This window comes from Drosophila ananassae, chromosome 2L (assembly GCF_017639315.1).
Source record: "Drosophila ananassae strain 14024-0371.13 chromosome 2L, ASM1763931v2, whole genome shotgun sequence".
Classification (NCBI taxonomy): Eukaryota; Metazoa; Arthropoda; class Insecta; order Diptera; family Drosophilidae; genus Drosophila; species Drosophila ananassae.
The window spans coordinates 18950199-18967008 of NC_057927.1; the positions used below are offsets into that span (position 1 = coordinate 18950199).

The 16810-nt window shown below is 49.8% G+C and overlaps 1 protein-coding gene across 2 annotated transcripts in view; it reads right to left on the minus strand.

Moving 5' to 3' along the window:
- Positions 1–616: 616 nt before the first annotated feature.
- The window catches only part of LOC6499115 (microtubule-associated protein futsch), a 36719-nt gene continuing 20525 nt past the window's right edge, over positions 617–16810 (minus strand). Inside the window, exons 3-8 of one of the 2 annotated variants that reach the window (XM_032454150.2) lie at positions 11600–11638; positions 10234–10431; positions 9916–10170; positions 3941–9838; positions 2473–3868; positions 617–2409 (exon numbers count right to left, since the gene is read on the minus strand). In XM_032454150.2, the coding sequence (XP_032310041.1) occupies positions 2307–2409; positions 2473–3868; positions 3941–9838; positions 9916–10170; positions 10234–10431; positions 11600–11638 (7889 nt within the window). In that variant the 3' untranslated portion in view covers positions 617–2306. Of the gene's footprint in view, positions 2410–2472; positions 9839–9915; positions 10171–10233; positions 10432–11599; positions 11639–16810 lie in introns of both variants that reach the window. The other variant, XM_001955235.4, reaches the window with a different exon arrangement.

The window sequence follows — 16810 nt, forward strand, 5'->3', positions numbered from 1 at the left end:
AGAGTGGTGGAGAATCAATCTACGAATCGTTTAAGGTATTCCGCTCAAGAATCTGAAGACTATTAGCAAAGATATGGCCTTCGCAAGGGGCCATGTTGTCCCTTCATGCGATTTCCCCATTTGGCAAGGGGATCCCCTTGAAAATTTGACAGAAAATCTAAAAAAAAATGTCTTCCCAGATTTTGATGCAGATTGGTGGAGAATCGATCTACGAATCGTTTAAGGTATTCCGCTCAAGAATCTGAACACTATTAGCAAAGATATGGCCTTCGCAAGGGGCCATGTTGTCCCTTCATGCGATTTCCCCATTTTTCAAGGGGATCCCCTTGAAAATTTGACAGAAAATCTAAAAAAAAATGTCTTCCCAGATTTTGATGCAGATTGGTGGAGAATCGATCTACGAATCGTTTAAGGTATTCCGCTCAAGAATCTGAACACTATTAGCAAAGATATGGCCTTCGCAAGGGGCCATGTTGTCCCTTCATGCGCTTTCCCCATTTTGCAAGGGGACCCCCTAGAAAATTTGAAAGAAAATTAAAAAAAATGTTTCACAGATTTTGATGCAGATTGGTGGAGAATGGTATGAGTATTTGCGGATATTGGGGCCAGGGTGGTGCCATTTTAAAATCTGAAAACTCTCAGTTTTTTATTTAGTTTTTTGTTCGATAAGACAGGCACGTAAAAAGTCGCAAGTTTACATTTCAATAAAAAGCGTTATATTTATTTATTAGATTACAAAGAATAGCTTGCATATAAATTATGATAAGGTATTGAAAACACAAGAGCTGTTCTTAAAAGACATATCAAATAAATAAGATCTAAATTAAAATTTATTTATTTATTTTTAAAATTAAATACTTAGGACTAAAACTATATTTAGAGATTATAAAAATCTAATTGATGTTCGTAGTCGATGGGCGTGGTTTGAAACGCCCTCCGATTACAGCGTATCGCTAAGGCTCAAGTGACTGAAAAGCCAGGTGATCACATGTTCTAATAAAATTAATCCAACAGCGCGGCAGCTGAGATTAAAAAAAAATAGTTTACAAAGTTAACTCGCTCTCCTGTCATTATCCTCTTGATCCATCCGATTTTCAGTCAGTCGAGCAATAGCTATAGCCGACAGTGTGTTTTCGGTTCCGTATTTAGTTTCCGTTTCAGTTGATCTAAAAATTCTATGTAGACTACGGTTGTTGCCACCCCAGGTGCACCCGGATGCAATACACCTGTTGGGATGATATTGCAGCGGGTCAGCGGGGGGTGAAGTACAAATTCAATGCGTTAAAACTATGCAATTTGTGTGGTTCGTTTGTAAAATTGCTATAAAAACTAGTTCGTTCGATTCTCCCATCTACACGTATTGTATATAAAAGTACAAAAAGCTTGGAATAGTTTATAGAAGATACAGTTTCTCAACTCAACTCAATTCGATTCAATTCGATGCGATGCGATCCGATTCGATCTGATGTGATCGGAATCGGGATCGGGATCGGTTGTGCGCGTGTTACAGGCAGATTCCGTTGCTCTTGCAACAAATGAAGACTAGAAGCAACAATTATACACAAAAATAATAATGTTTAAAAAATAAGGTGACTAAAATACTACAAAAGCGCATTTGGAGAAGAGTGGGCCGCCGGATCGTGGATCGAAGAGATAGAAACCGTTCCGGCGGCCGAATGTCGTGGCTTCGTAACGCCATTGATTGCGATCCGTATCCGGAATTGCTTCGCTGCTATATTTTGATGTTTTTGTTATTTGTTTTTAGGGTTGAGAGTCTCCTGAAAGCGATTGTATGGCGGCGGCGGTCACAATGAACGACCTTACAAGGCACGCGCTACGTCGGCTGCTGTTTTGTGTTTCTGGGTGGCGGCCAGGTGTCCAAATGTTTCTAGGGACACTGGGCCCAATTCATACAAATAAGTAATCGTTTTAAGTGAGCGCGTCTAAATTAATTGCACCTATACTATGTATACAGTACAATATCACTGGTTGCTTCGTCACCGTAACCTAATCCGAAACAAATGGGGGGCGTAATCCAATTGAAAGAGTGCGAATGTCCTTGGCAAATCGAAAATTTTTCACGTTACTATTGCATTTGGCACCTATTCGTCCTGGCTATATTCGGATGTTGGATCTGTATCTGGATTTGTATCTGATTTGTGGTTGCTGGCGATTCTATTCCTATTGCTTTTCCTAGTTCTTGAGTGGTGCAATCTGGGTTGGTTGGTTTGGTTCGTCGGTTCGTGATTGTTGTCTGCAGTGCTTAAGAATTAGTTAAATTATATTTAGTGAGCATGGCTGGTGGTTCATCTCTTGCGTCCCGACGCCACGGCGGCCATAACCTGTTGCATGGTGGGCTCGGGTACGCACTGCTGGGGATCGCACTTCATCTTGCCGTCGCCTCCGCAACTAGAGGATGAAAAGTTTATTAAATTAGGGAATTAGAACCTCTTTCAGTTAAGGTATACTCACGTGCAACTGATGCAGGGACCGCTGGTGGACTCAATGGGCTCGCCTACCCTGTAGGAGCGACCGTTGATCAGGCAGCCGGTGTGCTTCACAGCATCGCCGTGCGAGTAGTGCAGGAAGTGGGGTGGCAGGGTGGTGCTCGTTGTGGTGGTACTCGTGGTGATGTTGAGCACAGCGGCCATTGACACCGGGCACTCGTAGCGCGGGCAACAGAAGCCAGAGATGGGCTCCTCGTGGCAGCCGGCGATTGGTGGCGGGCACGATTGCTGCAAGCAGATAATGTCGCTTCGGAAGCAGAAGCAGAAGTCGCAGGGATCGTCGCGTGGAATCTGCTGGGCGGACACGTACAGTTTGCCGGCATAGCGGCAAGTACCGGGTCCGAACACTTCCTCCTCATCGTACTCATCCTCGTACTCGGGTGCGTGGCCGTATGGAGGTGGTGTGATTGGCTCGTGCTGTTGGCTGGCCACTGTCGTTGAGGTCGTTGGAGCAGTGATTGCGGCCTCGGTGGTGGATGTTGTGGTGCTCGTGCTACTGCTGGAGCTGCTGAGGGTGGTGCTTTCCTCATCCTCCTCGCCCACGCGGTCATCGATCGCTGGCGCCTTGGTGGTGCTGCTAGGCAGGTGGGCGAATAGTGGGTGCACGGTGGTAGGGCTCTGCTCATCAGCGGTCTCTTCCTGGGCAGCTGGAGCAGCCGTAGTCTGGGGAATCTCGGAGACCACGGCGGGCACTTCAATTTCCTCGTCCTCTGGTTTCTTGTCAGCATCTTCTTCAGTCTCCTTGCTCTCGTCTTCCTTTTCAGCGGCCTCCGTAACTGGAGTATGCTCCTCCTCAGATTCGACAGACTCCTCTCCATCCTCGGTGGAGTCCAAGCTGGGTTTCACAACTGGCTCTGGAGTAGTCTTCTCGTCAACCTTTTCAGGCTCCTCAGTGGCCTTCTCTGGTTCCTCACTGGCCTTTTCTGGCTCATCAGTGGCCTTTTCTGGTTCATCAGTGGCCTTCTCTGGTTCTTCGCCAGCCTTCTCTGGCTGTTCAGTGGCCATCTCTGGCTTCTCACTAGCCTTCTCTGGTTCCTCACTAGCCTTCTCTGGTTCCTCACTAACCTTCTCTGGTTCCTCACTAGTCTTCTCTGGCAGATCCTTTTCCAGTTCTGGAGCAGCTGTTTCCGCAACAATTTCGGCCTCCGTGACTGCAGACTCTGCTGGAACATCAGTAGCAGGAGCAGAAGTGGGTGGCTTCAATTTAGCGCCAGCCGCAGACTCATCAGTGGTATCTTCAGCATCATCGATAGGTGATTCTGTGCCCTCTTCGCCCACATCCTCGGATATAGAAGGCTTCTCGCTGCTTGGCTCCACAGAGGGAACAATAGGAGCAATGGTAGCAGGGATCTTGTCGGCATCTTCAGGTGTTTCAGTGGCTGGGATCTTTTCATCCTCCTGAGGAACTGAGGTAGCAGGGATCTTGTCAGCATCTTCAGGTGTTTCAGTGGCTGGGATCTTTTCATCCTCCTTAGGAACTGCGGTAGCAGGAGTCTTTTCATCCTCCTGGGGCGCAACAGTGACTGGAGTTTTGTCAGCGTCTTGAGGTGCCACTGAAATGGGAGTCTTCTCAGCATCCTGAGGAGCCACAGTGACTGGAGTCTGATCAGCTTCCTCAGTTGAAGCAGCTTCATCATCGGTGGCCCCATGAGGAGCCACAGTCTGAGACATAACTTCATCCATGGGTTTCGTTTCGATCTCCACAGCAGAAGGAACTTCCACTGGAGCTGGAGTAGTCTCAGCATCAGATACAGTAGAAGCAGGAGTGGTTTGAGAAACTTCCTCCTCCTGGGAAACGGGGATTTCTGTGGCCACATCAATGGTTGTCTTGGAATCATCTTGAGCAGGGATCTCCACCTTCTCATCAGAGACAGGAGATACGGTGATGGCCTCATCCTGTTCAGAAGTGGGCTTAGCTGGACTAGGCACAGTGGTGGCATCGATTTTCTCCTCTGCGACTGTGCTGGACTCTTCCTGGACTGGAGCAGAAGTGGAAGCCTCCTCAGAAGACTCATCAATAGGAGCCTCGTCAGACTCTTCAGTGCTGGGCTTCGTTCCGGACTCGATATCCTCTTCTCCCAATGAGGGCTCCTTTTCAGTCGGCTTGGGTACCTCAGTAGGATACTCGGCTTCTTGGCTAGGAGCAGCTGTAGTGGCATCTTTCTCCTTTTCGACTTCTTCTCCTGCAACAGGGGCAGCTGTGGAAGATACCGCGTCCTCTGAAAGCTCTGGAACTTGAGTGGCTGCATCAGGCTTCTCTTCAAGCACCTCATCCTCGGGTTTCTTATCTTCGGTGGCGGGAATCTTTTCAGTGGATGATGGCTCCTCGCCAGCCAGTTTTTTAGTGTCGTCCTCAGCAGCTTGTGGAGGAACAGTGGTGGCATCAGCGGTTCCTGCCTCTTCACTAGGGGTAGCAGGAATCTTCTCGTCAGTTGGCGCGGACTCGTCTTCACTAGAGGCAACGGCAGGAGCAACAGTAGTGGCCTTGTCAGATTCCTCAGCTGGAAGCTCAGTGGACACATCAGGAATCTTTTCATCTGGGGCCTGTGCAGTGGATGAGGGCAGTTTCTCTCCTGGCTGCTCATCGGATTCCGTCGAGGCCACAATTTCATCAGAAGACTCGGTAGATCCTTCCTCAGGAGTCTCAGTAGAAGCAGCCTGGCTTTCAATCTTATCCTCTTTAGTGGGAATCTTTGCAGGTTCCTCAGTCGATGTGGTATCCTCGGTGGGCTTTTCTTCCTCAGAAGGTTGCTCTCCCTCAGTTGGCTTCGTGGCCCCAGTTGGTTTCTCATCCTTTTCAGAAACAGGAGCAACTGTGGTGACTTCCTCATCGACCTCAGAAGTTGGAACTGCAGGAACAGTAGGTTCCTTCTTGGTCTGGGTTGGAGTGGCGGTCGTCTCTTCTTTCTCTTCAATTCCAGTCTCAGTAGATGTGGATGGAATCTCTGCCAGGACATCCTCAGGTAGTTTAGGTAGGTTGGAATCGTCATCCACAGCAGCAGGAGCCTCAGTAGTGGCGGCAACGGCCTCCTCTTCCTTCTCTGGGATCTGGGCAGGAACTTCAGGCTTGGCTTCGGCCTCCTGGGATGGAGTTTTCTCAGTCGATTCATTATCCTCTTCTTCAGAAACAGCAGGAATGCTAGTAGACGTTTCAACTTCCTTCTCTACTTCCTCATCTGGCTTGGCGACAGGAGCAGAAGTGGCAGATTCATCTTCAACCGAAGTGCTGCTGCTTGAAGGAATCTTGTCGTCAACAGGAGCAACGGTTGTAGCTTCTGACTCAGGGGTTTCATCTGATACAGGCGCACCAGTAGATGGCTCAGCAGATTCATCCTTGGAAGGAGCAGCAGTGGTAGCGCGGTCAGATTCAGGCTCGATTTCGTTGTCAGCAGGGGAAGATGTAGAGGTCTCCTCCACACCTGGTTTCTGCTCGGCTTCCACCTTCGAAGGAGCAGCAGTGGTGGCGGGCAGTTCCTCTTCGAAGATATCCTGCGGCAATTTGGGCAAGTCACCAGCGGCAGGAGCATCGGTAGCAGCCTCTTCTTCGGAAGTAGGTTGTGCCTTTTCGGTGCTCGGAGTCTTGTCTTCTTCAGCATCAGTGGAGCCAGGAGCAGGTGCAGGAACAGGAGCAGCAGTGCCCTCCTCGTCTTCGACCTCATTTTCGGACACTGAAGGAGTGGCTGTCTCCTCAGAAGTCTCCATTTCGCCTTTAGTGATTGGTTCAGTTGCAGACTCTTCCTTGGTTGGCTTCTCTTCGATTTCGGCTTCAGTAGAAGACTCTTCGGCAGGTTCCTTCTCCGCTTGAGAGGGGGCAAGAGTGGGCAGTGGAACGATAGGTCTCGAAGTGCTAATATCTTCACTCTGGGTAGGTACTGACGTGGCTGGCACGGTGTCTTCATCATCAGCTGGTTCCTTTTCATCAGATACCTCCGATGGGGGAACGGTGGTGAATTTGTCCAAGTCTTCAGTTTCTTCTCCAGCGGGAACACTTGTGGGAGATTCGATCTTTGGAGTCTGAGTGGCTGTTGCAGGCTCCTCTTCTGCTTCTGGTTTCTTGTCCACATCTGCAGTTGGCAATTCAGTCGAGGATTCTGGCGTTTCCTTCTCGGGTGCAGTAGTGGTGGCGGAACCTTCGTCCTCGAGAGCAGGCTTTCCGTCCTCGGCAGGCTTCTCTTCTTCCGCAGACTCCTCAGCTGGTTTCTTTTCTCCTTCAATAGAAACAGGAGTGGTTGGTTCTTCCGGTTCAGTTTCTTTCTCGGCAGGCGTAGAGATTTCCTCTTCAGTAGGCTTTTTGATTGGCTGCTCGGTGGCGGCCACAATCTCATCTTCTGGAGTCTTTTCGTCAACGGGTTTGTGTTCCTTGTCAATGGGTTTCTCTGCTTCTTCTTCGACTTCAGGTGCCGGAGAGGCTGCAGAGGAAGGCTTCTCCTTCTCCTGCTCTTTCTCTTCCTCTGGTTTCTTCTCCTCATCGGCTCCTTCTGGTGTCTTATCAGCGATGGCCGTCGTAGATTCTTCCAATTGAGGCGATAGAGTAGGCTGGCTCTCTTCCTCGTGCTTGACGTGGGACAGAGGCTGCTCCGTTATGCCAGTAGGCATGATAACATCCTTGGGAATTTCCTCTGTGCTGATCTCGGAGACATCCTCGTCGATCTTGTCGTCTGGCTTGGCAGTGGAATCCTGTTCCTTTTCAGGGACCTCGGCACTTTCATCGCAAATGTAAGTAGGACAGCAGCCGTCCAGAAGATCGGTAGCCAGGACACACTTCTCGCGGTTCTCGGGAAGCTTGCACTCCATTTGCTGGCAGGAGACAATGCTGCTGACACATCTGCAGGACACGTCGCAAGGAGTGGTGGCAGGCACGATGCTGTTGTTGGTATAGGTCTTGCCCTCCACCAGGCAGTCGCCTTCTCCGGGAATGGCTGCGGGTAGGTCCATGGCAGGCATAGCCTCGGCGGCAGGGCTCTCATCCTCAGAACTGGGGAGCTCAGTAGTTTTCTCAGCCTCAATATCATCGCGACTGACAATAGCGGGAGTACTGGACGAAATATCTTGGGCAGCTGGCGTAGTTTCTGTTGGCTTGGATGGCTCCTGCTCCTGGGAAGTGGGCTCAGTGGCAACTTCTTCGCCTTCAGCAGAGTCCTTATCGCCAGCAGGAGGCAGGTAGACAGATGGAGGCTTGTCGGTGGAAACTTCCTCTTCAGTCTCCACGGTGTCCTTTTCTGGTTTGTCGGTGGAGGTTTCATCAGGAATGGCATCGGTTTTGACTGGCACTGTTTCGGTACTGCTAGCCTCATCCTCCTTGTCTTCTTGATCCTTTTCGGCGGGTGCAACGGCGGGCTCTTCCTGTTTGTCGACTGGGGCACTCGTAGATGACTCGATTTCGGCCTCTTCGGCTTCAGTGGAGGACTCCTCTTCGGCCTTCTCTGTGCTTGGAGCCTTGGTGGTGGTCGTGCTCTTGACCTCTTCCTCGGCGGGCACATCGGTGGCACTCTCGACATCTTCTTCGGGCTTCTCATGGCTCTCAGGAGTGGAGGCAGTGCTAGCCTCTTCCTCTTGACCACCAATACGGGCTGGTGCACTGGTCGATGTTTCAATTGAAGCGTCCTGGATACCTTCCGTAGAGGATGCAATTGCTGGGGCAGCAGTTGAGCTCTCCACATCGTCTTCTTTGGGCAGTTCAGTGGATTCCTCAGCAGGTTCTTCTCCCAAGGACGTCGGAGTGGTGACCTTAACGATCTCCTCTTCGGCGCTGACATCTTCAGTTGGTGAGGGAGTTGCGATAATGTCCTTCTCATCGGCTGGAGTCTGGACGGTTTCAGCTTCGACTCCATCGGCTGGAGCGGCGGTGGAGGATTCCTCTTCCTTTTCATCCTCACCTGAGGCTTCAGGAGCAGGGCTAGTTTCCTTGGCAGGCTCCTCCTCTCCACCTTCGCTGCTGACTTCTCCGCTGGGTGTAGTTGCCTTGACAATGTCTTCCTCGCCTTCTCCGCTAGCTTCCTCCGAGGATTCTGTGGGCTTGGCGGCTTCACTATCATCGCTTGCAGGTGGAATGGCAGTTGGCTTGGCGGAGTCTCCATCTTCCTTTTCTTCTTCGGCAGCCGGAGTAGGCTTAGCCTCTTCCTCTTCCTCCTCGGGAGCTGGAGTAATCTTGACTTCTTCTTCTTTCTCATCACCAGTTGGTGGAGCGGAGGTGGATGTTTCTTCCTTTTCCTCCTCACCGCTTCCCTCGGGAGTAGATGTAGGCTTGGATTCTTCTTCCTTCTCATCAATTCCAGCTGGAGTGGAAGTGGGCTTGGCCAGCTCATCTTCCTGGCTTTCCTCTGGAGCTGGAGTGGCCTTATCACCTTCCTCCTGCTCGCCGCTTCCTTCTTCGGCAGATGTTGGCTTCTCAGAAGAGGGCTCCTTTTCTTCTTCGGTGGATTCAACGGATGGAGTAGGTTTGGCTTCCTCCTCTTCCTCTTCAGCGCTGGGTTCAGTAGCAGTTTCCTCTCCAGGACTGGCCTTGGCGGGTGCAGAAGTACTGACCTTGATGAGTTCGTCTTCAGTGACTTCCTTCTCGGGAACGTGGGCAGGCTTAGACGTCTCTTCCTCACCGCTGCCTTCTGGCTCTGGCGTGGTGACGATCTTGGCAACATCCTCTTCAGCAGATTCAGTGGAGGTTTCCTTAGTTTCTTCCGTCGAAGACGGCACATCGATTCTGGAGTCGGATGCAATGGCAGCAGTGGAAGATTCGGGCTCGAACGAGAAGTCCTTCTCGTCAGTAGGACGTACTGGAGCTGCTGTGGTAACTTCTTCCTTCTCCTCTTCCTCATCTTCAACCTCGCCGCTACCTTCTGCGGCAGGAATATCAGTAGCGCTCTCCGTCTCCTTGTCCTGATCCTTCTCCTCATCATCGATATGCTCCTGGAGATCCACATCTTCCTTGGGAATCTCAGCATGGATACCCTTAGTTGGCACCGCAGTAACGGCCTCCTCCGTGGTGATCTCCACAATTTCGGTGGTTGCGCTGTCGTCTTCGCAGATGTAGTTGCTTGGGCAACATTCACCCTCCGCCGCAGGCATGGCGCGGCAGGACTTGCCATTGGCAGCCATCATGGGCACCTCGCACTCTTGCACGGCACAAACGATGTCTCCACGCATGCAGTAGCAGTGCTCGCAGGCATTCTTGCCCTTAATGGAGGCTCCATCAGCAAATACGTCGCCATCGTGGATACAGTCGGTGGTCGTGGGCGGAGTCATGGTGCTGGCCAGGATAAAGCCAGTGGTAGGACGCACAGTAGTAGTGGTGGTTGTCGTAGATTGGTCCACAAAGTCCAGTTCGTTTTCGTGGTCTGTAAAGAAGATTAAAGGGGTTAGTTTGATGGGACTCTATTAATTTTAAGATGCAGCTCCCGATGGAGAAACTTACCGCAACTGTAACGCACGGGACAGCAGGATCCTTTGTTGTAAATGGGCAAGCAACCGTCCACGTGCAGGGTGCACTCCTGCATGACGCACTTGGTCTGGTTGTTGATGCAGTAACACAGCTCACAGGGCTTGTTAGGGTTCGATGGCACTTGAGCGCCCTCGGGATAGAACTTCTCCTCGATGCTGCAGCCGAACTTCTCGGGAATGCTCAGCTCGGTTCCAGGCTCCGGTGAGTGATAGGGAACATCCACAGGCACTATAACATTTAATCAAAAGTGAGTAGTTGTTCAGGACTGGGAGTATCCCTGTGGCTGCTTACCTTCTGGGCAGGTGATGATGGGGCAGCACTGGTCCTCCCGCTTCTCCACGATGCAGTCGTGGCCAATTGGCTTGGTGAAGGGGCAGACGCGCAGGTAGCACATCAGCATGCGGTTGTGGCAGGTGCAGTTCAGACACGGCTCATTGGTCATGATGCGGTCGCCCTCTTGGTAGTGAGCGTAGTTGTAGTAGCAGCCTTCTGCAAAGGGAACGAGACAGCTCAGAATGGGATTTGGAATCTGGGCCGATGCCCCAGCCTGGGAATTCCCCACAACAATGCCCTTAGGCCTGGCCTGGCTAATAAATTCGCGGCATTAGACATGCAAGCAGGGCATCCATATAGGGGTATATAGAAGTTCGCCCCGCCCGATGTGCTACTGTGTCGCTTTGGCCATAAATCGGGCTTAGCGCCGGCGGCTGTCATAATACGTGTGTGTGCAGGCTATAGACAATTTTTATTGCTCATCAGTGTCGTTAAACAAAAGTCAAGTGCCACTGTCGTCTTGCCTTAAAATATGCACAAGTCGGTTCAGAGTTTTTCTTTTTTGTTGTTGTTTGGCTATATCCGTCTCGGCTGACTGGCTGCCTAATTTAGTGACGTCCCACCCGCAATAAATTTCACATCACATTATTAACACGTTAAGCCCGGCAGTCTACCCTTTCCACTCCTCTGTCTCTCTGGCTAGACCATTTTTTTGATTGAAATCTCTGGGTTTGGGCCAGACTTTGGGTTTAAGCCGGGGTTTCTGTGCCTGGGACCGGGCCCGAACGGGCTCACGTTTTGTAGCTTGGCTCGTAAAAAGGCAGCGTTTATTTCATTCATTCATGTTTCCATTTGTCTTCGCACAGTTGTCTGTTCACACCTGGCCTAATGTCTTTTATGACGGCGATTGGCTCGATAATTGGCCGCTGATTAGCGGCTTATGACACCTGATACAGGTGGAGAATAAAATGTAAGCTTTACCAATTACTATACTAACTCTAACAAGCATTAAGGAATTCTTAAGCTGATTCTGATTTCGGAATGAAATGATTATGCAAGAAGTAGCATCTTCAGAGGCCAATCAACCGTTTAAGATCGGTTTAAGAATGGATCACTCCATTAATGGCTTTCAATTATTTTAGTGGCCTAACCAAATAGGATCTTAGTTTTATTGGACAATTGCATGGAGCATCTATTCCATCTGGCTGGGAAAAACTTAAAATCTCAGCATGCCATAAATCGTTCAGTTCCGCATTGCCGGCCCGGCGCATTGTTGTGCGAAAATGTAATCACCATAAAAATGGATCTGAATGTACGGCTCTACTATTGGGCCAATCTCCGATGGCCGGCAGTTAATCAGCTTCCATGCTCCGTCGGTACTTACCCGAATACTGTTGGATCTCCGTGTACTCCTGCAACGGGGCTGTAATGAGAAGAACGGGAGAAGGAATCTTTATTATTTAATGAAATGCCATACTTGCAGCTCGCCCCATTACGGCGAGAATTTTACGATGGCCATATCCGTTAGCCATCGCCATCGCCATCGCCATGACCATAATAAATTAATTTATCTATTGCCGCGAATGCCGAACTCTAATTGTGCCTGCATGCAATTGAAATTGGCCCAGACCGTAGCCTACGTAGGTACGTAGTCTCCTCCGAATCCCCCATTCCCCTTGATAGTCTGATAACAGGGTCCAAGAGCAACATCAGCAGCAACACCAAATTGCAACATCAGCAACGGAGCAGCAGCGCAGCAGCAACAACAGATCTGCGGCTCTGTGTGCGTGCAACGTGTTATTACCACATAATCAAAATGCAGCCAGAAAGCTGCTGCAACATCGCAAGAAGAACAGCAGCAGCACTAAATCCAGGAAAAATGGCACGTAGCCGCAGTTCTGGGGTTCTTGTTCTGCGTGTGGGACACGCTACTCTCCTGCTCGCCTCCTCCTTTGCACCCTCCCGAAGAAATGGCTCAAACAAATTGTTTAAGCTGACAGTTGGCCAGGAAGGCCAGTTGCTCGTCGGCCACTTGTTGCTGCTTGCCGGCCACAAATGATTTGACAAATTGCTGCTTTATGAATTGCGTCTGCTGCGTGGCACAGCTTTGATTAATTGCGTCCAGTTGAAGGGTTGACAATTTTGCGCATATCTCACGTTATAATTTCCGCATACCTGGGGGGTCCACCCAATGACTTGGCCATACTATAGCCACGAATAAGGGATCAGGCCTCCACATTTAAATTGTACCGCGGCTCCATACAATTTGGCAACAAATTGCAAGGGAAAACAACAATGAAAATCCTAACGGCAAGTGCTCATAAGCATGAATTTCAGAGCCCGGACCGGCCAAGTCAGCAGCCACGAATCCAGAGTAGCAATTTGGATCCCCATTCCCATTCTTATTCCCAGGCAGGAGCAGCAGCCCCCTCACCGTCTCACCGCCTCTCGCGGCTAACGGATGTAAATTACATTTTATGCGGTAAGAACAACAACACGACCAGAACCTGGCAACGCATAAAAATTCACACATTAACTGTTAAGGATGAAGCGGGCCGAAGGAGGAGGCTGGGGGATCCACTTGAGCCTGGCTGCGAAAGAATTTGGCTGCGGACTTGGCAATGGGAGTCAATCATGTGGCCGGTTCTCGTAACCCAAGACAATCCCTGCCATGGGAGTACCGACTTGGTCATGGTCTTGGACTAGGTCTGGGTCTGGGGACCGGCGACCGGCGACCGCCTTGTAATGCAAACTTATGCAACAATTTTGCGGGCTGTGTGCAAGTGCAACAAGCCGCATACATCATCATCACGATGACGATGACGACAAAGACGGTGACGACGACGGCGACGTTATAGTCGACGGCGAAGAGGATGATGATGGTACACATCAAACATGGTCGTGTCGGTCCAACAAACAGAAGTCAGTCAGTCAGTTAGTCAGCCAAGTTGCTGCTGTTGGTGCCGCTGCCGCTGCTGCTTCTTCTGCTGCATGTTGCATCCAGCAAACTTGGCTTCGTGTGCTCAAGCAGCTCAAGCGGGCCAGGCCAAAGTTGTTGGCGGCTCGGCTCTCTCGCTCGAGTCGTGCATTTTGTTTATTCTAGGAAAGCGCGCGCGCACCGCCACCGCCACCGCCTCCGCCTCTACCCATGCCCCTTGCTACTGCCCCCCATCAACCAACACCACCTGACCATGGCCGTGGCTTTCTGCTTCTTGGCTACAACAAAAAGTTGAATGACCCGTCGCGCATGTGTGCAAAAATGTGTACACAAACCATAAAATACAAGCCACAAGCACTGGCAGCCTCACTTACATAAGTAGGCCTAGGTGGCTGCAGTCGCAGTTGTGGACCCAAAACCCAAACACAAACCCAAACCCAAAACCCCAAATGGAGACCCAGAGAACCGGGCACGCCTTTTGCTGGTTACGCTTTATTATTTAGTGCTGTAGGTGGACTTGCAACCGCCAGGGGCAGATGCGAAAAAGTAGAAGTTTTCCTAAATATTCCCCTTGATACACAATAAAAAAGTGGATGTATCTACTTTAATTCATAGGAGAATCCCTTCTTTTCATTTATACATTTTTTCCAAGTGTGAGACCCTTGGGAGCTCCAGCTCCTCTATGCGGAAACTGCAGGCGAGTGAAAATATTTGCCATGCCACAAATATTTCAAAGATTACAAAATAAACACAAATCTTCGCCAGTTTGTTGTCCCCAAATGCGTTGTCGTTGCCTGGCTCTTTTATTTTGTAGTTTCTATTTTTATTTATTTATTTATTTTTACCGCTATTCGCAGCTGCAACATCAGCAACTTGCAACTTGTTGACCACACCCACCTCTGGCCAAGGAGGATGCAATTGCCTTGTTGCAATTTCTCACTCTGACTCTCTGCTGCGTTTATCTGCAGCTTCTAATTAGATGCAGCCAAAAAAAGGAGGATCAGGAGGAGAGAAAAGTCTACGAAAAAAAAAGGAAACAATGCCCCCTGGGAGAAGAGCAATAAATCGATCTGTAATTGCCAGACGAGTACGACTATCCTACAGACGGAGCATGCAAATTTTCAGGGCTTCCAGCCGGGAAACAATTTCCATTTTCCATGGCCTTGATCACATAATTTCCATAATGCCGAGCAGATCAATATGGAGTGAGCGACAAGCTAACAACAGACTCGAGTCCCGAGTCCCTAAGCCAAGGTCCAGACTCCAGGCCTCCGTATCATGTCCATGCATCAGTGCTGAAAGCAGCCGCCAGGCAGCAGCAACCACCAACTAGCAACGAGCAACATCCCGACCAGCAGCATCAGCAGGAGCACCAACAGCAGCAGAAACATCTGAGGCAGGCGCCCTAACAATGCAACTGCAACTGGTGGCGGAGGAGGCCGCCCAGCAAATGAATTTGCGAGTAATTTAACATGATTATGTCGGCGACAAGGTAGCAATGTAGACATCGAAGCTGCTGTTGCAAGATGCTGATGCTGCTGCTGTTGCAACCAAATTGGACGCAGTTGCGCAAAGATGGAGCCTTCTGTTAGGGCGCTACCTTGGCGTGACGCTGTGTTTTATTACCAAACCAGAACCCGTACCAGAACCGCAGAAAGATGGGGGCTCTTCTTCTGGCATCAGGCTAGACCATGATTCCTTCTAAGTAAATTATGCCCGATGGTCATGATGCTGGCCGGGAATGGAGGCTGCCTGCCATGAAATTGCCAGCTAGCTAGTCGAAGCGAAGGCTGTTTCATGAAACAATTACCAAGGCTAGGGCAATGCGGAGCCTGTCTATATGTGGACATTGTAATTGCTAGCTCCTCGAGCCTCGATCTCATATGCATATTTATGGCTGCTGCTCTGCTGCACTGTTGGGATGCCGGTCTGGCAATGTCATTAGAGAGTCAGTGTCTGTTTGTCAGTTTGTCAGGTCGATATGGTGTAGTTCCTTTAGGAACGCCTAGTGTTCCTGGTATACTCCTTCTCCTGCTCCTGACTGCTTAATAGATAATAATGAGTCCCGGCCCGGCCCAGTCCGACACGGCCTGGCCTTGGGCGCTGTAATTAAGCAGTTAAGGGAGGAGTTCCGACCGGCATTCTTTCCCACAGTTCCCTAGTGTCCTGTCTTTGATTTGTTTTGATGGCTTTTGCATGGCTTTAATGAATGTTGCCCCTCCAAGCCCCCCTCCGGCAATCAATCTGTCCGTCTGTCAGTTTTTTATTCTCCAACAGAGTCTCCCTGGCTAATCACAGACTCTTGCGAGGATCTAGTGCGGGAAAATATATCATAATTTTGTTTGTGCAATTTTAGACAAATTCTCGAAAGGGGTAAGGAGAGGCGAGTACAAGTTGAGATGAGAATTTCTTTCCAATTATTACACCGCTAGCTGTTATTGATAACAGCGCATTGATTACAGCAATTGCCGAAATAACAGATTCCGATGCAGATCCAGATACAGATTGCGGATAGAGCTTCAAGCTGGGAACTGGGATCTGGAGCTAGAACTTTAGCTGGAGCTAGTGCTTCAGCTAGACCTGGAGCTCGTCCGGCTGACAGATGATGGATGCTTCTATGGACCGTCCCCGGCAATCAACGGGAAAACAACAAGTTTTCCTTCCGCGCGCATGCGTAACTGTTTATTAATTTGCCCCAAGAAAATAGTACCAAAAAAAAACTCTCACGTTTCGTGTCCTGAAACGCGATTCAATTAAGTGGCATTCCGCTCGCTAATTGCTCGCCGACTTGGCCTCTTCTGTTTCATCCCAGCTGCATCCGATTTGTATCTTTGTATCGCTGTATCTGTGTATCTGGTATCTCCTCCCACGCCGGCATGGCATTTAGCTAATGATCGGACACCGGAGATAGTCCGGATAGCTGCAGAAAGCTGCGTGTTCCCCGTCCCAGTCGAAAGCCATAAAACTCAATGGCCCATAGACCGAGCCGAGGCGGCACTCCATCCATTACATCATGTGCAGAAGATTCAGCAAAGCGATAATTATACAAAGTATTAGTTCAAGCGACGAGCGTCTGACTTGGCATGACCCGTCTCTTGGGGATTGGATACTATGTACCATGGGTGCATAAGAGTTGGGAGTTGGGAGCTGGAGCTGGACGGTTTGGATCCGATCGGATCTGTTCTGTCTGTGGTTGCCATGCGTAAAGGTGCCAGCCAGACAGCCAGATGGGAGAGTTGATTGACCGCCTCGGTCCGGGCGTTAGAATAGGTAAAAAGGGAATACCTAGACAAGGGCTAGGGTTACACAATTGAAAGAGAACGCTCCCAGGCACCCAGGCACCCGGGGCAAGTCATTGCACCTGCGATAGTGATCTCTATCCACCGTCTGTCTTCTTCCATCCCGGATCCCCCGTCTCTTTCCTTGCTAATTACCATTTGCGACCCGCTCTACCTTAATAGTGTCAAAATGAATTCAAACACGCCAACTCACAGTGCTACCTCAAATTAATTTTACACTTTTTCTAATGGAACTATCTTGATATATTTTCTGATTTATGGTATGTCCGAGAAAGCTTAAAAAGGTATTTTTCAGAGCTACGATATAATTTGTTTGGATTTTTGATTAATTTATGTACATTCATTATTTTCTTATGGG